This window comes from Pseudonaja textilis, chromosome Z, assembly GCF_049901715.1.
Source record: "Pseudonaja textilis isolate UNSWEBS1 chromosome Z, rPseTex1.2, whole genome shotgun sequence".
Classification (NCBI taxonomy): Eukaryota; Metazoa; Chordata; class Lepidosauria; order Squamata; family Elapidae; genus Pseudonaja; species Pseudonaja textilis.
Window position 1 is genome coordinate 84,581,540 of NC_142008.1, and position 27,199 is coordinate 84,608,738.

General features: G+C 36.0%; 1 protein-coding gene across 2 annotated transcripts in view; it reads right to left on the minus strand.

Annotated features, from left to right (window-relative positions):
* The window catches only part of KCNH6 (potassium voltage-gated channel subfamily H member 6), a 117,575-nt gene extending 90,621 nt beyond the window's left edge, over positions 1-26,954 (minus strand). The window contains exons 1-3 of one of the 2 annotated variants that reach the window (XM_026717282.2): positions 26,432-26,954; positions 25,889-26,060; positions 6,528-6,758 (exon numbers count right to left, since the gene is read on the minus strand). In XM_026717282.2, the coding sequence (XP_026573067.1) occupies positions 6,528-6,758; positions 25,889-25,964 (307 nt within the window). In that variant the 5' untranslated portion in view covers positions 25,965-26,060; positions 26,432-26,954. Of the gene's footprint in view, positions 1-6,527; positions 6,759-25,888; positions 26,412-26,431 lie in introns of those variants that run through there. The other variant, XM_087915985.1, reaches the window with a different exon arrangement.
* Between the last annotated feature and the right edge of the window lie 245 nt (positions 26,955-27,199).

Genomic DNA, 27,199 nt, shown 5'->3' on the forward strand with positions numbered 1-27,199 from the left:
GCATCTTTGGTGTATAGTCATGATGGCCACATGATCATAGAAGCATCTTTGGACAACACTGGCTCCCTTGGCTAGGAAACAGAGATAATACCACCTCCTAGAGTTGGACATGACTGAATAGGGGAAATTTTTACCTTTTTTTTCGTTAACAGAAACAGTATGGTCAGCTATCCATAGTGTATTATTTATGTTTACATGCTACTCAGTTTATTCTACTCAGTTTATTCAAAATACAGAATTGTTTTAGCAAAGATTCACTTAGATATACAATGTGCTATATGCTCACATATGTAGGTAGAAAGGATTCAATAATGAGATAACAAACAAACCTTTGCATTTAAGCAGTCCATTTAAGTACTTCTAAACACCTCATCCTCAATGTTTTATCTCTTCTGAAATACACTGGCAAACAGTGCTTGTTTTTTTTTCTCACTAAATTAAACAAGCCAATGTTTTTAAATAGAATCCCCTGTTCCTGTAAGCTGTAAAAGAAAGTCACAAAACAATAAACCACAGGTGGAATATGGCAAAAGTTACCAAAAGTATGAGAAAAATATTGAATAGACTGAGGATCTGCTGTCTCATCTAATTAAAATTGGCTGCCAATAACATAGGACTTTTTCCTATCAATAATACTGGTTTATATTACTGGGATAGTTGATCACTCGCTGAGGATCAAGTAGAGACAATTATGTTCCCTCTGCTAATAGGGAAAGGATTTAAAAATAGACATGAATGCCTTTTTTGAAATGGCATGGAAAAAAGAGAAAGGGAAGGACAGGAAAAAGGACGAAACAAGGAAATTCTTGGATTACTGATCTGAATTATACTCTATAGCAAGTAGTAGAATGTACATCAAAGTAAAACTAGTTGGAAAGACTTTCTTAAAAGCCTAGAAAAAGCACATTTATATTCATGGACAAATCCTACAAAGAGAGAGAAAGATGTCTTAGAATGTCCTTGATTGCCACTGACTCCTGAAACAAATTATGTATTCTTCAATTGTTCACCTGCTTTCTGATTTTTATTTCCATGATTGGATTGTTCCAGGCTCTCCTCAGTATTAACTATTTTATTTATTTAATATTTATTTGATTTATCACCCATCCCCTCCCACTTGTGATTGTAGGTCTGTAACTTCGTTGCTTGTATCCTTACAATTTATATTGACTGTTTCCTAGTATGATTTGATTGCTGATTGTCCCCTATACTATCATTAAGTGTTGTACGTTATGATTCTAGATTCTTAATGAATGTAGCTTTTCTTTTATGTATACTGAGAGTATTTACACCAAGACAAATTCCTTGTGTGTCCAATCACACTTGGTCAATTAAGTATTCTGTTCTATTCTATTCTATTCTATTCTATTCTATTCTATTCTATTCTATTCTATTCTATTCTGTAGAGGCTAACTAACAAATGACTCTGGATATCTTAAACAATAGGTAATAAATATATCACAACTATGCAAAAAGAACATGAGAACCAAAGACAATTTACAGGGGCTTAGCAGTCACCCTATGTCAAGGGTGGGAGAGTGGCCACATTTGGAAAACTTTCAGAACTTATTGGGGTAGAAAACTATCTTTCCCTCTGCAAAAATCTCATCTCAGAAGAAAACATATTATATGATATATACTACCTGATATACTGAACCAGTGGGTTCAGAGGACAAGATATGTGAATCCTGGGATTCTGAAAAGCTCATTTGTTGTGCCTGAATATCACGCAAATCTTTCGGGCAGATTCAATCTGGTTGCAAGCTCACAAGTTATGTAGAGATCCACAAAGTTAATTCTAAGTTGCCTGGATACATTTCTGAATCTTCAGCACTTCATTTCAATCTTTAGTATCAGCCTCGGCTCTGATTGGTTGCATTGCTTGCAACAGCTCTCTCCCCACTGATACTGTAAAAAGTAATTCTATAACCAGAACTTTAGTCCTCTGGCACAAATGACTTGCTACTTGCAATTGCTTCTGAATATATCAGTACGTTCCATAAATATTGCTTGTTGTCAAAGCTGTAACAGAGCCAATTGGATACAGGTGCTGTTAAGGTGCTGAAGTAGGTGATGGTGAATTTGAGTTCTCCTTTGGGCATGAAACTATCTGGGTGACTTTGGCCAGACATTGTCTGTCATCCCAACCAACCTTCCAAAGTTGTTTTTGAGGGAAAAATAACAGGAATATTATGTATGACGCGTAATGTAGAATAAAGAGAGGACATAATCTAATAATAAATCAGTGTAATAAATTACTTTACAAGTCAGTTTTCCCTATTAGAACTCAATTCTTTTAAGAATTTTTCATGATATATTTCTTTTTTTATTTTATCTAATTCTGCTTTATATTTTTATGATTAGTGACATTTCATTGTAGACTTTCCTTTATTTTTTGATGTTGTTTGTGCAAGAGAAATATCAGAAACATGTTCTGATAAGATATAGCTTTGTTCTTCTGTTTTTGCTGCTTTAAATAGAACATGTTTGGTTACATTAAGATATCTTTCGGAATGATGAACTGCCAACTACCCTTACTCTTAACTATATAAGCTGGAGTGGTGGCAGTTATAATTTCTTCACACCTGAGCTATGCTATGGGCAAACAGGCTATTATTTGAGTAAGTAAACTTCCAGGCCTCAGAAAACTTTTTTCTGCTGTCATGCCATAGCCAACACTGTAATGTCAAGTCAGCACATTGCCTCTGGAAATTATAAACCTGCTTTGACTTCTATTTTGCAGTTGATTACCACGGTCTAGTAATGATGAACAGACATTACTCTGGAAAGATATCTGTTGCTAACATTTGCCAGATTCCACAGGATTGGTGCCAAGAAGGGTGATGACTGGACTCCTATAGAGAGAGCTGTGGGCACCATGCTATTCTCCATTATGTTTTAAGGAAGAGACAACTTCCAGCTGTAAGGCTCATGTTGCTCTGAAAGGCAAAATACTCAGGAGCAATAAATAATATTAAAGCAGTAAGCTGTATTGTTGGAATTATTATCTTTTTCTCCTCTTTTATGTGGAGACAAATGATACAACAAAGAATTTGAAAATATCAAGGGACTATGAGCACCCCAGCATGAAAGCCAAATAATTAGGAGCATAGATGGTGTTTTCATCTGTATTTGCAATGGAAGGTCAACATCTAGTGAGGGAATGGAATATTTTAGAAGTAAACCACTGGTTTAAAAGATGGTGCTATCAAGAGAACTTCAGATTCCTAGACAGCAATCTAGATGAACTATGTAAAGGGCTTCTGGCAAGGGATGGGCTGCAGTATACAAGAACCAGGAAAAACGAATTTGGAAAATGATTAGCTTTAGGGCTTTATAGGGCTTTAGCTCTAAAGGGCTTTAAAACTGAAGGGAGAGTGTGTCCAATCTTTAGGATCTTTAGGACCTATCCCAAGCATAAACCCCAAGACAACCAATCAAACAATGAGATGGGGAGTGCTGGGAAGGAAGGGGATTCAGATACTGTATAAAACAGGAGATGTAGCCATAAAGGACTCAGACAGCCTAAACACTAATGGTCAAAGTTGGAGGAACAAACAGGTTGAAAATACATGAAGGCAGGTATGATATACTTGCCATTACTGAAGCTTGGTCAAATGAAACTCATGAGTGGAATGCACTTCTGGAAGAATAGTAAAAGTTCAAATGAAATAGAGGAGATAGAGTTGCAATATATTAAGAAATCATTACACCTCTACAGAAATGTGTAAAACCAAGGATGAAAAGCCTTTCGAGTGCACGTGGATTAATATAAAAGGGAAAAATAATAATAACAATACCATAGGAATATACTACAGGCCACCCAGCCAAGCAGAGGAAATAGATGGACATTTTGCTAATCAATTAGCTAAGGTGTACAGGAAACACATCACAGTAGTAATAAGGAATTACCCTGATATTAACTGGGAGACAAACTGTACCAAGTGGGTGATCGAACAGGTTCCTGATAAGCCTAGTTGACAACTTTGACTTCCAAAAGGTAGAAAAGGGAAAAAAGGGTCAGCTCTATTGGACTGAATTCTTACTAACAAAGTTGCAATTATATCGGGGATTGAAATTTGGGGGAGAGTAACCATGTCATACCGGAATTCAACATAATGCAGGCACAAGTTATTGAACAAAGCCTAATGATTGTCTTAGACTTTAAGAAAACTTAAGCTTAGTTTCAACAAACTAAGAGTTTAGGAAGGATTCCGTGGATGGAAATCCTAAAGGGAAAAATAATCCAAGATGCTCTGCAAACTCTGAAAAATGAGATTATAAAAGCCCAATTTAATGCAATGCCACAGACAAAGAAAAACAAGAGATTCCAGATGAAGCCAGCATGATTGCATAAAGAACTTTCTGGCAAACTGAGAGAATAAAAGGACAAGTATTTAAAAATGGAAAGATGACTAAAACAGAATGCCAGCAAATAGCCTGAATCTGCAGTGACAAAGTCAGGAAAGCTAAGGCTTAGAATGAACAGGTGCCAAAAATAATTTTAAAAAGATTTTTTCAACATGTAAAAAATATGAAAAAAGCAAAGGAGAGGATCAGACACTAATGGGAAAAGATAGCAAAGATATGATGAGTATCAGGGAGAATGTTTAATTCATTATTTGCATCTATTTTCACACAAAGGGGGAAAAAAACCCAGTTCAACCTACAAAATCAGCACTGTAGAAGAGAGAATAGGAATACAAATCAAAATAGGCAGGAAAATGATAAGAGATAGCCTATCCACTCTAGACAAGTTCAAATTGTCAGGACAGATGGATTATACCTCAGGATTCTGAAACAGCTGGGAGATGTGATTTCAAAACCATTGAACCATATTTTTCATATTTTTGCACATAGGAGAACTACCGTAGCACTGGAAAGGAGCTGTTGTTATTCCAATTTACAAAAAAAGGCGGGAGGGGGGAGGTTTAGATCCAGGAAACTATAGATGGACATCTGGGAAGATTCTGGAAAAGAAAAGCAATGCATTTATGAGCACTCACAAACAAGACAATAGAAGCCAGCATGGGTATATGAAAAACAGATCATGCCAATTAAAGCTTATTGCCTTGTTCAACAAAATGATTAAATTAGTGGATAAGGGAAACAATATGGATATAATTTCTTAGACTTCAGTAAAGCAACTGACAAAGTAGACCATTGCTTATTTCTTAGTAAGATAGAACCATGTGGGATAGGTAGTACCACCACCAGATGGATTCACAACTGGCTGATCAACCAGTGGGTAGTCCTCAATAAACTATATCTACACAGAGGGAAACAGGCAGTGGGGTACCTCAAGGTTCTGTCTTATAACCAGTAGTCTTCAACATCTTCATAAATGATCTAGATGAGGGGATAGAAGAGGAATTCATCAACTTTTCAGATGACACTAAGTTGGGGAAAATAGATGGTAGATTGAAGACTGAGAAGACCTTGACAAATTTGAACACTGGGCCCTCTCCAACAAAATAAAATTCAGTGGTGAGAAAAGTAAGGTTCTATACATAGGCAAGAAAAACCAAATGCATAGATATAAAATAGGTGGTTTAACTGTAAGACAGATCTAGATGTCTTAGAGGCCTCCCACTCAGGTATGAACCAGCAATACATTGCAGCTGCCAAAAAAGTTAATGCAGTCCTAGTTTGCATCAACAGAGGGATAGTTTCAAGATCATATAAAACTATCAAACTATTCTCCAAAGCACTGAGGACAAGACAAAAAATAACAGATGAGTCCAACCTAGAATTAAGGTGGGATTTCCTGTTGGTTAGAACAATTAATCAGCTTGCCTCCAGAAGTTGCGGATTCTCCATCACTGGAGATTTTTAAAAGGTGATTGGACAGCTATATTTCAGGAATAGTATAGGTCCCCTTCCTTGAGCAATGGGTGAACTAGAAGATTTCTGAGGACCCTGTCAGTCCTATGATTCTATCTTCTGTATTTTATGTACTATTCAGAAATAATGGGGGAGAAACTAGGTAAGTTGCAAATTAGTCATCTTTTGCTGGCACAAAATATTAGGTTCAGGAGGCAGGCACTTTTAAAATAACTCTGTGGAACTAAGCTAGAAGACTAATGATTGGGCAGGATTGATAATACTATTGTACTAAAATATGGGTATAGCTGATTCATTTGCAAGGGTTTTTGTTTTCATCTTCTGATTTTAGACCATACATTTTCTCTTAGCTCAGGAGGTTATTTAAGTGATTAAAAGCAGACACAACCGCATAGTAAAATCACTACTCCTGTACATAAGGCATTGCTATTTGCCATAATTTAGAGACCTTTGTAAAGTAGCCATCTTTATTTTAAATTTTCAGTACTGGTTTTTAAGCCATATTTATTTCATACAGTAATATCTGCATTCTGTGTTCATTGGATATTTATGTAGTGGTATGGTTTGTTTAACATTGCAGTCCCGACCAGGCCATATAATAATTGTCAAAAACCTCGATTCTTAAAAAAAGAAAATGCCAAGTACCTGGGACGAGGAAATAAAGACATGTTATGAATGCTTACTGTCTTTCCTGTAGTAGAAGATCTCCAGTTTACATTCCTCAGATCCAAGCAACGCTTGTCCCAGCTGGGCAATGGAGTTGGGTGTGGTGTCAGGCCCAGTGAGGAAATTGCAGGTGCAAGGCCGTTGCATAACTTCTACCCGAGAGTAGCCAAACATCTCACAGAAGCCATCATTGCAGTAAATGATAGCATAATTCTCCATCTGGGCATTGGCAATAATAAACTTGCGATCTTAGGAGGAAAAGGGAAGAAAATACCAAGGATTACCATTAAAGAAATCAGAATAAAATGGTTGGAGGGAACAAATAGCAATTTACCACTTCCTGAAGAACCTGATATATAAAAAGCAGTACCTTTCTATATACCAGGTATGTAGAATGGACCAATGTTATTGGATAGGCATTATCATAATGTGTTAATGAAAGGTGCATATATTAATTAATTAATTATTAATTCACTCTTCTCATCTTATTACTCAAAATTACCTTCTAAGAATTTTGTGGCCATTTTTTTTAGCTACCTCCTAAGTCCAATTGCTTTTTAAAAATTTAAAAATTTACATTCCATGTTTAAAAAAACACTCAAGCTTGAATTATGTCAATTACTTCAGAAGCTTAGTCCATAGATTAATTTTCCCTTACATGCTGATCCAATATTCAAAGTCTTAACTCAGGAACAAGGTCAAAGTAGAAATTGATTTTTAAAAAATAAATTCATATGAAAATTTTCAAACGTGTCCATATGTATTTCACCTAATGTACACATTGTATACATGTTTCCTTTTTATATATTGTAAATTGCTGATTATATTCTTCAATTGGATATTGCATCACAACATCAGAAAATTATAGCTTCAATGTAGAACCACATTGAAATTGTAGTTTCACACAACCAAATGGATTTGCCATGTTCTCTACCTTATCTTAAATCTTATGTAACAGATTATTCCAAAATATTGTAATTTGATTAGAAATTAAATTCAGTATTATTTTTTGTAACATTTTTATCTGACCATGACCTATTTTTTTAGGTTGCTTGATTTTTTGTTTCTGTTTGGTTTTTTTGGGTTGTTCACTTATGACTGGACAATAGTATTGATCTGATTGCCATTATTGTTCCTTTTATTTATTAGCTTATTATACTTACTACATATAGTCCTCAACTTACTATAAAATTACATCAGCTTTGGGAAAAGTTACTTAACAATATGATTTATAATCTTTTTTTTGCTAATTTCTGGCAAAACGAGTCTATTGGGGAAGCTGGATTCAGTGTGTGGATTCACTTCACAATCTTGGTGCTTCACTAAATGATCACTGTAGAGGTCCCTCAGTGCAGGTATTCAACAGGACTTGCCCCTATGTGGTATACCATGCTACACCTTGGTATGCTGTCTTTGGGATATTATCTTCTCATGTACTCTGCTTAGCAAACACCCTTTGTTCATCTCGCAGGGCAGTTTTTACCTTGGCCTGATATAAGGCCAGAAGATTTCATGATGTTCCAGTTCAAGAATGTCTTTGCCCACGCCTCTGGAGGACACATAAATTGTTTTACATGTCTTTTAGTAATGCTGTTTTTATAGGACAAGGCCATTGGATTAATAATACTTTTCTGGCTCATGGTCATGCAAGATCAGCTGAGGAGAACACTTGCTTCCATTTAGCAGACAGCTCAATAAATATAACCAAAAAGATAGCCAAATTACTAGCAATCTCTATTACTGAGGGACTATTAATTGTACAGCAGTCTTGTTAATTTGTTTTCCCAAAGCAGATTTGTATTTATTTATTTTTAATGCTTTTTTACTTATCTTCCTGATTGATACATGTGGTGGTTTACTTCTATGCCTAGTCCTCTGACCATAAAAAAAAAAATAATTTCTGTTCCCTCTTCACTTCTGAATACATTGGAGTTTGTTTCATTGTAATATGCTTGATATTTTAGCCAGTTTGATCTAATGATTAAAACCCCAGACTAGAAAGTGGAAGACTGTGAATTCAAGTTCTGCCTTACTCATGAAAGCCAGTTCAGTGACTTTGGGCCAGTCACTTGCTCTTAGCCCAAACCATAATAACAGAGTTGTTGTTGTGGGGAAAATAGGAGGACAAAATTGTACTGGATATGTTCACAACCTTGAGTTATTTGTAGAAATAATAAAGGCGAGATACACATAAATAAATATAACTCACTCCTCCATTTACATCAGATTGCTAAGGAAGTTCCTCTGTTCCTCCTCTTGACTTACTAACATTATAGTCACAGCCAATTATGTACAAATACAGAGAATGAGAATTTAGAATTGGTCTCTGTGCTGAGAGCTAGATTGCATCTAGCAAATGAGTGGAGTGGTTCACATGTTCTGTCCTCATCACATTTGTTCTTTGTTATTTGAAAGAAGTTATTTTTTTTTAAAGAAGACCAATAACACTGTTGCTGCAAGAAGTAGATTTGCTCCCAACAGGACCATGTTTCTTTGAAATCCCTAATCACAGATATTGTAGAGAGTTGCACCAGAAACCCTCAAACATCTAGCCATGCCTAACTAAGTACTGTATGATTATCATGTTCGGATGAGACAAGGAAAAAGAAACACACAGGTGGTAGATTGGCACTTTCTGGTTGCTCAGTTGCTAGTATGGATCCCCACTGCTTGCACTCCCATCCCATGCACTCCACCCCTCTGTTTTCTAAGCTTGATTTAAAACAGCTGTGTTCTAACTTGAGCCATCTTAAGCCTTTCAGATGGTCTCCAGTGGTTTGACAACCTCAGTTGTGACTGGCTGCTTCACCCTTCCCTCCCAGGCACTGGTGATGCTCTGTGCAGCCATTTTGACCTATGTTCTCTACTACGTTCTCTGCACTTTTAATATTAATTAATAATGCACTGTGCTATTCTCACTGCTAGAGAGACTCATTCTCCTTCCAAATTCTTACACCTCCAACAGGACATGCATTCGTTTTCTGACCAGGGTGGATGAAGTAGTATACTCCCCTTGCTTTCCTGCCTCCCACATTCAGTACAGGTGGTCCTTGACTTACAACTTTTCGTTTAGTGAACTTTCAAGGTTACTACAGCACTGAAAAGATGGCAAGACCATTTTTCATACTTATGACAGTTGCAGCATCTCCAAAATTCAGACGCTTGGCAATTGATTCATATTTATGATGGTTGCAGTGTCTCAAGATCCTGTGATTATCTTTTGCAACCTTCTGACAAGCAAAGTCAGTGATGAAGCCAGATTCACTTTGCAGCCCCTTTCTAACTGAACAATTCCAGTGATTCACTTAACAACTGAGGCAAGAAATGTTGTAAAATGGGCAAAAGTCATTTAAAAGCTGTCTCTCTTAGCAACAGAAACATTGGGCTCAATTGTGGTCATAAATGGAGGACTATAAAGTTCCTCTTCCCTTAGTTTTATAATATGTGTATTTATGTTGCAAATAGGAACATTACTTTTTTGTTCCTATGAAGCTGACGATGCTACAAACTTTCCATTTACGTAAGGATGATTTTATAATGAAAGAACAACTTGTCCCTGTTGCTTTAATTACTGTAGGAATGGCATTATAAAGGGAGAAAGAAAAAGTCAGGCTGAGAGTCAAATGAGATAATTTGGAAAGGGATGGGAAGGCATCTTTATGTATAAACATCTGCGAAAGCAGAGGAAAAGTGCAAGGATTAATAAGGAGAATTCCCTAAAAGGAAAAGCAACGAGGCCCAGTGTACACCAAGGCTCGCCTTTCCTTCATGGTGGGAAGGGCAGGCAGCAGAGGAACCATCACCTGGATTTTGCAGTGGATACACAGTCCAGACTTAGCAAACCCCATTGCTAATCCCCTGCAATCCAGAATTTCTGAAGTTGGTTTAAAGAAACAGCTGGGAGCATCATAGGAAACAAGCAGCTTAGTCTGTGATGCAGAATTGCCCTCAGTGATGAAGAACTAAAAACAATATGTCTGTCTCTGATGTACAGGTGATCCTTGACTTAAGATTGGTTGCTTAATGACTGTTTGAAGTTATGATAGAAAAAAAAAGTTACTAATGACCTATCCTGAAAGTTATGATTGCTGTGCTATTCCTGCAGTCACACGGCCACCTTTCAGGCACTTGGGCAACTAGCCTGCATTTATGACTGGTTTCACTGTGGTCACCTGTTTGTGATTTATAACTTATTTGCCATCTTTTGACAAAAAAACCCACTTATTTGATTTATGGATGGGTAGATTTATGATTATGTGATTCTTGTAGTGACTTACTTAATAACTATCATAAAATAGTCATAAAATTGAGTCAGGTCACATGGTAATCCAACTTATGACTGCAACTACTTATAACCAAAATTCCAGGCTCATTTGTGGTTGTTAAGTCAAGGACTATCTGTATGTTCAGCGCATTTTTATTAGTTCTTAAAAGAAACTTCCCTCAAACATACATTTATAAATCTTTGAATCCTCCATTTAAAATAAAAAACGAGGATGTGTAGAGTTCTAATTGCAGTAATGTTCCAATCTCGGATGGCAAACCTCAGATAAAGAATGTTTCCAAGCAAATACAACTCAGGCAAACAAAGTCACTAATCTATGGATAAAGGAGGATTAGAGAGGGGAAGTAAACATATGTTAGACTTTAACTAGAGATAATTAATTGTATGGATTACTGTACTAAACAGTAACCAAAGTTAAGCAGTAACCAAAGTTAACCAATGATGGAGGATAACTAAAAATGTATATAAATGCAAGACTATACTCCAATAAAGAGCATCATCATAATTCAGTTGTTCATGATCAAACAATTAGACTGCCTCGTCATTACAACAAGTGGCGTATGAACAGGGACCCTCTTACTTCGTCCGGCAAGGATTTGGTGCGCCTTCAACCCTTTGTGGTTTCTTCAACCTTTTGGTTTCTGTAAGTATGGGGTCTTCACTTTCTGAGGAACAAAGGAAGCATGTAGATGAATTAGGCTATTTGTTGAAGAAAAATAATACTAAGGTGCCACAGAGAAATCTCTTAAGGCTGGTCTAGGAGATTGCAGCTCAGTGCCTATGGTACCCAGAAAAGGGGTCTTTAAAATTAACTGATTGGGAACGTATTGGGAAAACATTGCATATTGAACCTCGAGCAAAAATAGAAGTTTTGCATGCATGGCATTTATGTAGGCATGCAATTGAAAAATTTGGTGACAATGAACTTTCTCTTTTAACACCTCCACCTTCACGTTATACTAATGCTGTCATTTGTCTCCCTTCTTCACCTGAATATATGTCTTCAATTCCCTCAGCTCCTGCAGATATAGGGCAAAAGCCTCCTGACTCTATTGTTCAGTCTTCTTTTCAGAAAATGGTAGAGACTTGTAAAAGGGATGCCTCTGTCTCAGGAACAGAACTTGCAGAATTATTGTCTGTTTGTCCAGTGCAATATCGTCCTGGTCAGGGGCCACAGCTTGGACTGCAAGTAGCAGAATGGGAGAGTCTGCCTTATCAGATCTTAAGAAAGTTTTTAAAAAGGCAGTTACAGACTAGGGATTAGTGGTAATTTTACAAGAGGACTTGTAGAAGGAATAAAAAATGGTTATACAATGATCCCTGAAGATTGGAAGCAAATATTTTGCATGATTTTAACATCCATGCAATATGTGGTTTGGGAGACTGAATATATGAGACATTCTCAAGCTGCTGCTTTAGGAGGGGAAGGAGCATATACAGTTGAGCAGCTATTTGGTTCTGGACCGTTTGGTACAATTCCTACTCAAGTTGTTCTTCCTCCAGCTACGTTAACTATTGTTTCTGAATGTGCCTTTTGTGCTTTTCTTACGGTACCCCAAGCTGGAGAACCTAGAGCAAATTTTTCAAACATTCGACAGAATGCCAGTGAGCTTTATGCTGACTTTGTTGAGCATCTGTCCAAAGCAATTAGACAGCAGTTTGATCATCAGGAAGCTGCTGGTGAACTTCTTTGCCAGTTAGCTATTGAAAATGCTAATGCAGATTATAAAAGAGCTTTACAGCCATTAAAGGCTACTGCTCATTACACTCTGGCAGATATGCTGCAAGTCTGCCAGGATATTGGATCACAAACTTATAAAATGCATATGTTAGCAGCTGCTATTCAGAAAGGACAGCAACCAATTGGTAACTGTTTTAAGTGTAAGAAGCCTGGCCACTTTCAGAAGGACTGTCGTTCTACACCTTCTATGCCTCAGAATCATCCTTCTAAGAAGTGCCCTATTTGCAAAAGGGGATTTCATTGGGCCAATCAATGTCAGTTTCGGTCGGGAAACTTGCTAATGGGTGTGGCACCCATCCAGAATCCAAAGCGTGCCTTTCCCATCACTCTGACTCCTCCAGCAGTCTCTCTCACTCCTCCCCAGCCACAGCCGGTAGCGCTGGGATCAATTTAATCACTCAAGAGGAAATTGAGTTTAAATTTCCCATGGAAGTTAAAATAGTTCCATCTCAATTTAAAGGTCCTCTTCCTTCGGGATTAGTTGGCTTAATTTTGCCTCGTTCTTCTGCACACAAAAAGGGCTATTTTGTTGTGCTTGGGGTAATAGATTCAGATTACACTGGTATCCTCATGATTCAGATTTGGGTGAATCTTCCTCAAGTTCTTCCTTGTAATTCTTCTGTTGCTCAATTGCTTCTTCTTCCATATGAAATTCCATCTCCTGGTATAGGAAATTGTGGGGATTTGGATCAACTTCTTTATCTGTAGACTTACTTCATCAGCTGAACTCCTCTCATCCTTTGTTAATGCTCTTCCTTAATAAACAACCATTTCAAGGGTTATTGGATACTGGAGCTGATATTACTGTCACCTCCTTTTTACAGTGGCCAGTACAGTGGCCAAAAATGACAGTTTCTTCATTGTGGGGAATAGGAGGTTCTACAGTTGCTTGGCAGAGTGTTCAAGAAATTAATGTTAAAACATCTGCTGGTAAGTCCTTTTTCCTACAACCATACATTCTAGATATTCATACTAATATTTGGGGCCGTGATATCCTTTCTCTTCTTAATGCCGATTTGATTCTTGATGATAGCTCTTCCTCTTAAATAGCTCTGTTCTACGCCGGTTTGGGTGGAACAACTAAAAATGTGTATAAATGCAAGACTATACTCCAATAAAGAGCATCATCATAATTAAGTTGTTCATGATCAAACAACTCGACTGCCTCATCATTATAACAATTTAACAACTGCAATGATTCACTTGACAACTGTGGCAAGAAAGGTTGTAAAATAAAGCAAAATTCACTTAACAAATGTCTTACGTAGCAACAGAAAAATTTGGCTCAATGGTGGTTGTAAGTCAAGGACTACCTATATTTCTTTTTGCTTCTCTATTAGAGTACTAGAACTGGATCAATCCAAATTAAAATAACATATTTACATCTTAAACAACACATAACCCCCAGATTTACATTTGCAAGATATAGCAATGGGTATTATCTTAGCTGGTATTAAACAGAGTCATATATTCTTGAGGGATAGGCATATCTCCATCTGGAAGTATGGTAATTGAATGGAACCCACATGTTCAAGGTGGAAATAGTTAGACTTTGTTGTGGGAGGAGTGTGATAAGAAATAAAGTGCATGGACTTTTGAAATGGTCTGGTGGATGCCCCTATAAAAATGGATACTTTTAGGCCCAGTAAATGCTACCCTTATATGTTAATTTTACTTCAATTATTCAATATTTTGTGGTGATAAGGTTAGGATTTCCAGAAGAGCAATCTTGTTCTAGAATATAGGCTTTGGGGAGAATCTAAGTCATCCAACCCCCTGTTCAAAATAGGAAGCCACCAACCTTTTTTCAAAAGATAATTTGATAACATTAAAATTTCCACAAAGGGCAGTCAACATCCACTTCTAGGAAAACTGTTCCAGACATAACAGCTCAGGTCATTGTAATGACTTTTCTTATTTTTAATGCTATTGCAGGATTCTACTTGATGCTTCCCCTGCCAATAGCAGGATAGTACTATTTACAAGGACCTTGCATGTGGTTGTTCAACTAGTTGCAGATGCATAGAATTGCATATTATGCTGGCTCAGGAATTCTGGGAGTTGTACACATACACAGATCATAAAGGGGCCATATTGCCCCACCCCTGCTCCAGACTATGATAGATGTGACGTACTTTTAGCCATTGTATTCACAAAATAATTTATTGATTTATTTAGAAGTGTTTTTATGATACCTTGCTCACAGTGGTTCTAACAACTTGGTTTAATGAAAGGCTATGTCAAACAACTTCCTGAAACTTGGTATATTATATATTATGTTACATTACATTTATTGTGTTGTCTTGCGGTTTCCCAAACTAATCCTTTAACACTTTTTTGACAGATTGGCTCTCCCTTCTGAAAGTAGATAGATACAAAGAAGGTATTAAACAGTTCCATTTTCCCATAGCTCCTCATTATTACTTCCGTATCTTCCTATCTCAATAAATTAACAACTTCCTTGATTTTTCCTTTATTTTGGACAATTCCTTATTAGATTTTGCTTTCCTATCAGATACAAAAGTCTGAGCTTCAGCCTTTCTCATTCCTTCCCTACAGTTTATAATTGTCCTTAGTTATCAGCCTTTGCTTCCATTTCTTCTACATCTCTTTTTAATTTTCAACTGTCAGTGTGCTTTCTTTTTATCGATAGGACTTTTATCTCTCTTTCTCTTTCTTCACAAAGATCTCTTGTATCTCTTGCATCTAGTATTACACTTTTCAGAGTCTTTCATCCCTCTTTGGCTTGTTTATTCTTTAAAATGTCAAGCCAGCGTAGGCAACCTATGTTTTTTTCCCCATTTTACTAAAATCTGTCTTTTGGAAATCTTTTTCTGTCCTTGTTATTTTGAACTCCGGCATAACATAATCTGTTTCGTCTAAGATGTTTCACACTTTGAGTTCCTCAGCCAATTCTGCTTTATTTGTCAGCCCTAAGACCAGAAGAGCTGACCCCATCGATTCTTTTCCATCATTTGAAAAATGACATTGTCAGCAAAAGAGATCAGAAATGAGTGATACTCTTCCATATATTATCAACATCCTTCACCAGAGTAGGTAGTCTATAATCAGATTCCATAATAGTGTCTTGTTTTTGCTTCTAACTCCTTTATATCTCATCCAGATGATATAGGAACTTCCATATTCAAAATGTAGCCTCCAAAGCTACAGCTTCTTTCTGTACTGTGTCACTTTACTACCATTTTGAATTGGATCTGCTGAAGAAATGATATCCTTCAACTTTTATATTGTAGTCATGACTCTCATCTGCTGCCAGATTTCTAGGATACCTTTGAGGACACTTTTGCTTTTCTGGTTAGGATTTGTAGTTCTAAAATGTCTGCTTCTTTCTTTCACTGAACTAATCAAGATAGCATTAAGATCGGTGTGGACTCTACTTAAAAGACAAGAACATCAATAATAGAAGATGACCACTGTGGCTGCTCAAATGCAGTGTTTATTGGTTTTATCAAGAACACTCATGATTAATGTTAAACACGAAGAAATCTACGGCATGTTCCATGAACAAGGTATTAAGCAAAACTTTGATGGGTGCATGATAGAGACCTATGCAATTATGAGCAAAATAAAGAGGATGAATAGAAACAAATTACTCTGTGTCTCTTAAAATAGCAGAAAAGAGCTTCAAGCTGCTCGGGTATGGTATTGACTAACTGAGGGACTTCATTTTATTTTGCAGTATCTGACTCTGCATTCTCTCTGTGAACAGGTCCAAAAGGACTGGTTTTCTAGTTGAATTGAAATGTGTTTTTTTTAAAAGTGTCATTTTCCAGCAAGGGAAAAGAGGCTACATTTACTTTTTTCAAATTGAATGTGGTCATATTCTGGTTTAAATCAACTTCAGACATTCTGCCACCCAAAGGCTTTTTCAAGCCACTAGTGTTTGCCCTTTGCTGATTAAAAATCTGCAATAACAAAATGGGCCAGAAAAAGGCATAGTAGTGAGGGTTGCATGCAAATTGTACATGCAAAATGTTAAAGGAGTCTTAGCATGATGAAATTTGTCTTTTAAAACCCTGCATAAATGGCAAAGAATTGAAGCAGTGTGATGCATAGGAAATATGCTGAAAATCAGCAGAATGTTTGTTTGTGATGAGGTATTCTGAATATAACAAGTTACTTTATTGTTTTAAAAAAGCAATCCTACTATCATAGACTTGACTTTTAGACATCCAGGTTTATGCCCAAATTGTAGATAAATATTTTAATAAAAAAAGATTTATAGCAGGTTTCTATAAACAAAATGTTTATATGAAATTCATAGATGGGATATGCCAATTTTGTGAAAAGCAAATCAGTTATGGATGATAGGCCTTTCCAAATGCTAGCTCCTCTTGGAAAAAGACTACTTGATTTAAGTAAGAAAATTATCAAATTATCATGATATATAACTATTATATTATCATAAACAGTTGCATGGCAGTCTTCATTGTGTTAGGATTGACTAAGCGACTTCTTCAAAGACCTATTTTCAGCAATTATCTTTCTTGTCTTCCTCCCTTTCTATTTACTTTGTGAAAAGTGAAAGTCTAAATTGAGGCTGTAATACTAAAATCTTATTAAATCTGATTGTGTTGTACTTCCTCCTCATTCTAATAGTTCAGTGAATTAAGAAAGTATCTGTCTAAGCTGCTTCCAAGTATTGTGTGGAAGCATATCTGGACTTAATATTTTGCCCCTTATTTCATGGCAACAGAACTGTCTCTATTAAAGATATGTTCCTTATTCTTTACAATCTTTGAGATTTTTAATTTTTTGGTACTTTGGTGTACTTTTTGTGGCTTGGATGAGAATGATTATGAACAGAGAGACTAAGTAGTACTCTTATTACTAATTAAATCTTATCCTCTCATCAGATTCACAAATCAACTTGTGAGAAATTCTATCCCATTTGGTGGTACTAAGATAAGTTTAAAAAAGATCAGCTTCCTGGAGTCTCTATTGTTAATTATCACATATTGTTATGTAATGGAGCTTTGAAATCCTAATATTTTGGGGATTTCAATAATTTGATTTCTTCAACCCATACTGATTTCACTGAATATAAATTGAGAAATAAGGTTCCTGTTATGGACTAATGGTTGAAACAAGTGTTGTTTGTAAGAGCTGTTGAATATACATTTATTAAAACTTACTGTTAGTAAATGTTAGTAACTTTGCCACAATGTTTGTACAATAACATTGATGTGTAAAATTATTAACACGAGGTACTGCTTGATGTTTATGATATGATATAATTGATTGTTACATAAACTGTTAAAATACTGTATTGTGAAAATGCTCTATTTTGGGATTATCTGATATGTTATAATTAAATGTAGTCTTAATATTAAAGACTTCATATTTATGAGCCAAATCATAATGCCCAGTTTAGTTTAATTAATTAGCATGTTTGACTAGGTTTGGAGATACAGCATTTTAAAATGAATTCTGTATGAACAATAACTAAAACTTACAGCATCAAGAAGAACAGAGAGAAACCTAGGGATTTTTACACATAAAAAGCATAGAAAGAGATGATTGCACATATGATGTTAATGAGAGAAATATTTTAAATATCAATATTTCTGATATAGGTGAAGGCAACCAGAAAACTTTGTTCTGATGCATAGTTGATTTGGTTTGTATGACATTGATTTAGATGCCATAGAAACTTGCAATTACATTTACTATATTCATATCTCAAATCTTTTTCTCTAAGTTTTAAAGACTTTTGTGAGTCATGCTTGATATAAGAATTATAAAATATTAATGTTAATTCCCTTGATTTTAAATTAAACAGAAGTTCATCATTTTTCAAGTGTTGTCAATGGTTGTAATGGATAACACCTAATAATCTTAGAAGGGGATGATTGAATTAGTCTCATTTGAAATCACATTGGAACTTGCAAAATGTATTCAGCAGAAATAGTGTTTTTATCAATATGCAGTATCTAATCTGGTAATTCCCTCTGTCTCTCTCTTCCTTGTATTGAATAAACTTAGTATCATGCATGAAAAAGAAAAAAACAAGAAGAAAAAATAGAGGTCAGCAATCAAGAATCATCTCTGACTTTCCCAAATTTATATGCAGTAGGTGTAAATTTATGAATTTAATTATTTAGTATCAGGAAAAAATGCCCTTGCCCTAGGAGACGAGTAGTTCTACTTTAACCTAATTAGGTCCATTCTTAACTATCCGACAGGCTCCTTCCCCCTCTCCCTTTGGCATGGAATAGACTTGATAACCTTGTGGGACAGTCAGCATTATTTCCCAATCACAGTCTATGTGATAAGATTGTTCTGACAACAAGGTTATTATAAATGCAGGATGAAATTAGAGACAGCCATCAACTTACAACCATAATGCAACATACCTATTATGGTTGTAGTCCTGACATTTATAAAACTGGTGTGGACTATTCCTGCCAGTTTAGTGTCATCTGCAAATATGATGAGGTCCCTTTCCATTCCCTCGTTTATGAAGATGTTGAAAAATACTGGGCCTAATATGGAACTTGGAGTACCCCACTGCTTACTTCCCTCCATGTAGATGCAGTTCCATTAAAGCAGGGGTGTCAAACTCAAATTGTCATGGTGGCATCATGTGATGTATCTGAACTTTTTTTCTCCTTCGCTAAACTGCGTGTGGGAGTTTCTCCTTCGCTACGGGCTGGGAGTTTGACAGCCCTGCATTAAGGACTACATATTGAATGCAGTTTGTCAGCCAGTTACAAATCCATCTGATGGCGATGCTGTCTATCCCACCATTTTTTAGCTCATCACATGACCAACCTGATTTTATGACCCTTGGTTTAGTGGATGTTAAGCAAATGCTACAATTGTTAAGCAAATCAATTGTTTGCTAAGGGCTGGTTTTACTGAAACTGGTAGTAAATGTCTGTTTTGGCAAAAATATTGTAAACATGTTTGTATGACTGTGGGCTGGATATCAAATATTGTAAACATGTTTGTAAATGTGGGCTGGATATCAACTGCCTGAAATGTGGTTAAATTATCATTAGGACAACTGTCATAAATTTGGAATTGGATTGTAAATATTTTATGATGGTCTGTAAATTAAGGACTATCTGTATGGAGGAAGGCTAACTCATTGCTCACTCCAAGAATTTGATTTTCACCAGCATAAGGTTGACTCAACCTTCCACCCTTCTGAGGTGAAATGAGGATCCAGATTGTTGGGGGCAAGATGGTGTCCCTAAACTGCTTAGAGAAGGTTGTTGAGCACAGTGAAGTGATATATAAGTGCTATTGCTATGGGAGGAAGAAAGTAAGCACCTTGAGTTCCTTGGAGGAAGGATATACTATAAACCTTGGCATAATATATAAATGATTATGAAGAGCTGTGGTGGTGCAGTAGTTAACATGCAATTTTGCAGGCTGACTCTGCCTTTTGCCAGGAGTTTGATCCTGACCAACTCAAGGTTGATTCAGCCTTCCATCCTTCTGAAGTCAGTAAAATGAGGACTCAGATTGTTGGGGGCAATATGCTGACTCTGTAAAACAACTTAGAAAGTACTATAAGTATTTAAGTCTAAGTGCTATTGCTATTATTAAATGATATGTCTGAAAATCTCCTATTGAGATCAACTGAGTGAAAGTATGTTATTCAGCTTTAGTATCTCTTTTATATTAGCATTTGTTTTTTATAGCCATAGAAAGATACAGCACAGGTAGCTATTAGCACAGTCCTTAATTAATTTCAGATTACTGCATCCATCTGTAGTGCAATTTTTCCAGTTTTCATTATATTTTGTTTTCATTCCTATCCAAGTCTGAGTAGGAGTAATTACTTTTCCTAAAGTAATACTAGCAAAGTACTGAAAAGAATATTTTGAGTCAATGTTGTATTTTTTAAAACTGTGCAAAATATAATTTTCCTTCCTTCCTTCCCTCCATTCCTCCTTTCTTTCTTTCTTTCTTTCTTTCTTTCTTTCTTTCTTTCTTTCTTTCTTTCTTTCTTTCTTTCTTTCTCTTCTTCCTTCCTTCCTTCCTTCCTTCCTTCCTTCCTTCCTTTCCTTTCCTTTCCTTTCCTTTCCCTTTCTTTTTTTCTTTCTCATTCTTTCTTCACTCTGAATCAGGCATCTAATATTTTATGGGTTCTGCTTTGAAACCTTTCCCCCACATGTGTGAATTCTGGTTGTGATAACACAGTGCTGCGGGAAAGGCACTATAGCCTGTCCCAGTTGTGCTGTGAGTCATTCTCTTCTTTATGATCACTTCACACATTCCAGAGTCGAGCACTGGCACTGAAAAGAATTCCATAACTTAGCTCTGATGTTCTCTAAGTTAAGAAGTAGACAGTTCCCAGAATATATAAGGCTTTCAAATCTCTCTATTTTGGAAAGCCTGTGATTGTGATTCTTGCAGTTTTCCCAAGGGAAATACATTTTTTCAGATATGATCAGAACAGATTGTGGCTGAAAGGAACTAATTTGGACTAGGCACATTATCAAGATTTAGTTAGTTTATAGCTTGATTTCTCCAAAAACATTTAATCAAAAAAGCAAGGCCTACTATAAGTAATTATTGTTAAAGAAGTAATTATTGTTAAATATACTTAGAATTAAAGTATTTTCATCAGTTTGATACAATTTTCAGATTGAAAATGCTTTTTCCACTTTGGAAAGACCTGGGGATAGTATTCACAAGGACTGGGGTGGCAGAAATTCATGCATTTCAAGTACATTTGCAGCAGGAGCAGCTTTCTTCTTCCCCTGATTGTCACCAAGTATATTCAGAAGCAGGATTCAATGCATAGATGAATTTTTGGCACAAAAAGGAAAGTCTTCCACATTCAAGGATCAGTTCAAAGCAAGAGTTAATTTTTGAATAGGAGACTGGGGGAGAGTACCAGAGCTGTAAGATAGAGCAGGAAATTTTAAAAAAGCTTCCCTTAAGAAGATTGAAACAAATAATTTTATACTGAATAATTTTTATAATTTATAATTCTATATTGTTGCCAAGAAAATTGCAAAAAATATGTCCACGAAGCCATTGGTGGTAGAGCACAATTCGATGTTACTTTTTAAAATGATGAAATAGTACCAATATTTTGATATGGACATTGATCAATTTTGCAGCACATCTAATATGCTTTTAAATGAATTCTTAGAAATTCTTGATTGTCTTTGCAAAGTTTACATTGATTTTAAGAAGAGGCTTGACAGTCACTTGTCTGAGATGGTATAGGTTCTCCTGCTTGAGCAGGGGATTGGACTAAAAGACCTCCAAGATCCCTTCCAGCTCCTATCCTATCCTATCCTATCCTATCCTATCCTATCCTATCCTATCATTTCTGAAATCTACATGCTGTGTTTTTTATATCATATTAGTTAATTTAATTTAACACTGATATGATCGCCCATCCTTTTTATATACTTATGGGTGGCTCAGAGCAACAAGAATAAAAGCATGTAAGAAACCATTTAAAAAAAAAACCCAAAACAGCTCATCATTTTTATTTATTTAGATTTTTTTATCCCATCTTTATGAGCGTGACTTGCCTAAAGTCACCCAGCTGCTTTCATGCTAAGGTGAAACTAGAACTCCCAGTCTAGCACTCCTAGATTTCTAGCCTGGTGCCTTAACCTAGATCATTAGATACTTGAAAACACTGGATTAAATAAGAGAGGGGAGAAAGATTCTGTTAATAAAAGATTAAAATATTTGAATTCCCATTAATTCTAGCTGTACTTCCTGTGCTGAATGGATTCTTAATCTCCACAGAGAGGATTTATGCATGATTGATAGGACTTAATAAAAAATGTGGTTTTTTGCATTAGAGTTGCTTATTCAATAAGCCTACTTTAAAAATAACTGGGTGAAAATGTTGAAGAAGAGGTGCTAAAAGTGTCACTGTATTGGTCCAGCACAGCATCCAGAAATTCTGAGGTCTGCAGGAACATTCCTGCTGTTCTCATAGAGGCAGCTGCACACTCTGAACACACTATTTTGAATGTCATTACCTTTTCCCAGAGCAATCGCAATGTGTTATTCCTCTGTCATTATGTGGCTGTAGAGAAACCAGCTAGGCTAACTCCACATTATCTTGGCAAAGGTACCAGGAGAGGATTAGATTGCTTTCCAATATTTCAGTGAATTGGAGCTTAAAGCAGAATGGATGAATAGGAAAGTGGATGGCTTTCTATGGAGAGGTTGATAGCAGGAATGGCAAGTTATATAAAGATTCTGCCACTACAAAGTGCTTGGTGCCTATACATTTATTCAAGCAATACAGATTTCTATAGCATGCTTTCAGTTTAAAAGAGGCCAGAATAATTATATTGAGGATGGCCCAAACTTTCTTTCTTTCTGTTTTTCCCTCTACTTTTCCAATGCCATTTTTTTCATCCCCTTATATACCTCCTTAAGGCCTTCTTAATGCATTCCTTAATCCTCTACAGAAGCTTTATATTCATCAAATCAAAACCACTCCTGATTTCCAAAGTATCCCTTTGATTTGGTAGATCTAAAGTGATATTAGACCACTCATATCTTGCATTTTTCAGTCCCTCATCATCTATCCACAGAAATGGTTTTCCCATGTAAAGCTGCTTGACTTCTGCGGGGACCTGAAAGAACTTTTTAAAGAGATTCAAAGGATCAAACTTGCTGAAGTAATTAATCTAATAGTTTCTAATAGTGTGTGAATCATCCCTTGGTCAAAACCCCACAATCCATTATATCCAGGAATTCCCATAGTTTCATTAAGCAGAGATTATTCAATATCCTTCAGACTGGGTTAAAATAATGCTTCCTCAAAGAAGCCATTCACTGCTTGTCATTCAGAATTATGGAATTCCTAGTCGCATAAAACATTTCTCCATTTAAGACCTTATTTCCAGGTGTGATTCCACCTGGGACAAAGAGAACAACCCCTGATTTTGATGATTGAGAACATTGTCTGCAGGGATGTCCCTGAAAGCTGTTTGAAAAATTCAATTAATACAAGGCACACACTTTAGATTACTGAGACTGATTATTAGAAACATCTTGGGGTGCTTTAACATTTTTCTTTAAAGCATTATGCCGCTTCAGACCTGCCTATGTTTGCTTTTAAATCACCCAAGTCTGAGTTGGAGATACTCAGGGTTAAGTGAGTATGGATTGGGAAGAAATCCTCATTTTACCTTGCAAGATTTTGCGTGTTAAATTTTCTCTTGAAGAAGGCTTGCTTAAGCTTTATTAGGAAACATTTGTTTTCTTCTCTATTCTATTACAGACTTTTTTGTTGTTACAGGTACTTCTAATACTAAGTAAAGTAAAATAAATTGCCAACTTGAATGCTGTCCCAATGAAAAGATATTTCCTTGATGCAGTTTATGTCAGATGTGACATAAAATAATTGAGTCTACTCAATTAAAAGGGATGCTGGTAAAAAAAATTAAATGGATACAAATTTCCAGATGAAATAAAAAAAATTTTTAATGTAGGATATTGTTCTAAATTCAGCAAATTGATGAAAGTACAGATATTTGTTGAAATACACATCAATATTAGTCAACAGAAGTCAATTACTTTTACATAATGGATTAAAGAATACTGTCGTGAGTTCCTTTAAATAAAGGATGAAAATTAAAAGAAGGAATCTGGCTTTTTTGTTTAAATTTACAAGTATGCTTCCTCTGTTAAGGTTTACATAAGTACACATCAAAGGAATATTTCTGTATAGTGAAAATGACAACTTGTTTAAAAACTATTCTAAAACAAGTATAAGGTAGATTGCATAATGTCCCAGAGCAAGCCACACTGATTTGAAATATGCTTAGCTTTTTTATTCATACTTTTTGAGTGGAGAAATGGAACAAGCTATTTAAGTTAAAATATATTATAAATATGGTCACACAAAGTAATGATTCTCTTGTATTTGATTCCTGGTAATTACATGTTTCCTTTGGCAGCAGTACACTGCCAGGGGTTTCCTGCTAATGTCCCATCTAGGCATTAATCAGGTCCATCCCTTTTGGCTTTTTCAGTCCAATTAACTGGTCCATGGGTAATGCTCCAGACATAATGAAAAGAAATGCACAATTGATCTAATTTGTGCTGAAGCTACTTATTCGATCAGTAAGATTGCTATTAGTGTCTCTGGAAGTTCATCTAAAGCAACAACAACTATTGCCTTTTATCAGACAGCCAACTATTTTGTCCTAGAATGGCTGCACAAATTATTTCTATGCAAATTGGAGATGCTATGAAAAGAAATATTATTTAAATACAGTATGTATATAAAATTGAGAGAATAATTCTGCAGTTTGTTAAGTTTGCAACATCCCTGTGAATTAACTTTACGCTGTTCTCATTTTAAAGCTACAAGGCTGAGAATGAAATGCTTGCCTGACACTGCTCACTGAGAAATTGACTGTATGTTTGTCTCCTCTCTTAGATTCAGTTATGTCAATATAGACTTTTTTAGAATTTGGATTATTTTATTTTCTAAGTACACTTTTGGACAATACTACAAGAGTGATGTGTACTAACATTTACAGACTAGACTACTTTTGCTGCTTGCTAGACGTTATCTTGTTACTATTAGCAAAGCAGCATTTATATACTTATTAATTCTATAATCTATAACATAATAAAATATAATATTAAAGTTTTGTGTGTTTTGTGCACACAAAAATTCATTTTTAGTAAAAATGCATGGAACTGGGCAAACTGATTTCCTTTAGCCACAGAAACACATGATGTAAGCAGAATGCTCACATAATTGATGTTTTATGGTGTTGTAAGGCTTTAACATATTTATGCTACAATCTTATACATAATTACTATAACATAATTACTACAACCAAATAACTTTGGTTATGCTTACCACTTAATAAACAAATATGGGCTGAACTGTTAAACATAATACCTCCTATGCAGATAGATAGAACAGATAAATTGTGAATGTTATCAGGTGAATTTTTCAACATTCATTTCATAAATTCCCAGTGAACAAGTTATATGAAAAAGTGCTGTTTTAATGAAAGTTATATTTTGTTGATAAAGTCAAAGATTGATAAATCCGGTGATTGTTCTCTTGTATTAGTAAGATTAATTTCATATTTTTACATATCAATACACACGGTTTTAAAATTAGCGGACATAGATATGACTTTAATAATACTGAAGGGAATAGACTACCCTGACATTCACAAAGTTTCAAGAAGTAATTGAGCAGCACTCTTAATATATCCCATCAATAAGCTTTCCATGTCCAGACACAAGCTTCACAACAGTGCTGACAGGCAAAAAAAAATATAGAGCATTTACAGTGCTAGCTCTGACCTTCAAATAGAACAAACACAGAGAATGAAAGTCAAGAGAGATGTTCTACTTACTTTGTCCTTCAAATTTCCTGATGATTGTATCCAAATAGGTGTTTTGAGGGGCCACGTGCCCCCTCCTGACAGGCATTTTCAATTTTTTCTCGACATCCAATGGGAAAGAGAAATGCTGCTTTCTTCAGTAAGGTGCTCTGGTTTTGAGTAGAAAGGTGAAGAAGCTTGAGCTCTGCATTGAGAAATCAAGGGGTAGTTAGCTAACAGGCCCTTGCCTCTCGAACTCTCCTGCTTGGTAGCTATGAAGAGAGCAAAGACTCCCCCTTGTACCCTTAATTTTCTTTAGCTCCTGACCAATACAATTTCACCAAGGGCAGGAAGGGGAGAGTTGAAAAAAAAAAAACACCAGAGAAAAAGGGGTGGGGAATTTCCTTTTCCTTTTTCTTTTTTTAATGTTGATGCTTAGTCATCAGTATCCCATTCCATATGTGGCTGCCTCAAAGACTTGTCAGCAGCAACAGCTGTTAATCTGACAATAACCAGCAGCCACCTCCCTTCTCTCTTTTTGGGATCCTAAATAGACGTGGAACTGAAAAAACTCACGGCAAGAGAGATGTCTCTCTGGTCTATAAGCAACGCGGAAGGAGCTGAAGAAAAGATTGTAAGGAGAGACGCACGCCTTTTTGGAGGGGTGTCGCCCCCTCCTTTCTGTTCCTTTAATGTTCGGGCAGCAAGAATAGGTTTGGAGTCGATGAAAGCAGGAGCTGTTCCCAGGCTTGGTGCTGAAAAGCCCTTCCTGGACAGAATACCACCTGGGTTTGCTAGCTGCTAATCCGGGGGCGGAAGGAGAAAAGGCATGAATGGGAGGAGGGGGCGGTGAAAGAGGGGAAACAAGAAAGCACATTTAAAAGGCTTGGCAGACATTGGTTCACTCTGGACTATACTTACAAACCGGGCTTCTTGGCATTTTGCCATACAGCCACTTGTTTGCTACTGGAAAAGAAGATGGAACAAACAAAAGATTCCAGTCACTCCAGAGATAGAGCGCTGATCAGCCCTTCTTCACAGTTAACTCACCATCTTATAGATGAACAAACTAAGTGGAAGAAAGCAAGTTTACAAAGCTTTGCAGACTATTGTAATAATGCTGCCATTGGCCTTAGGGATTATGTATGTATGTATGTATGTATGTATGTATGTATGTATGTATATATATTGGAAAACCACTGTAATAGGAAGCAGGTTCCCATGCAGTTGATCATGAGGATCATAAAGCAGTATTATTATTATTTTTAAAAAGGATATGGTTAAAATTAATTGCAATAATTGTGGGTCAATATCCTGTCTTTCAAAACTGAACATTGGTAATGA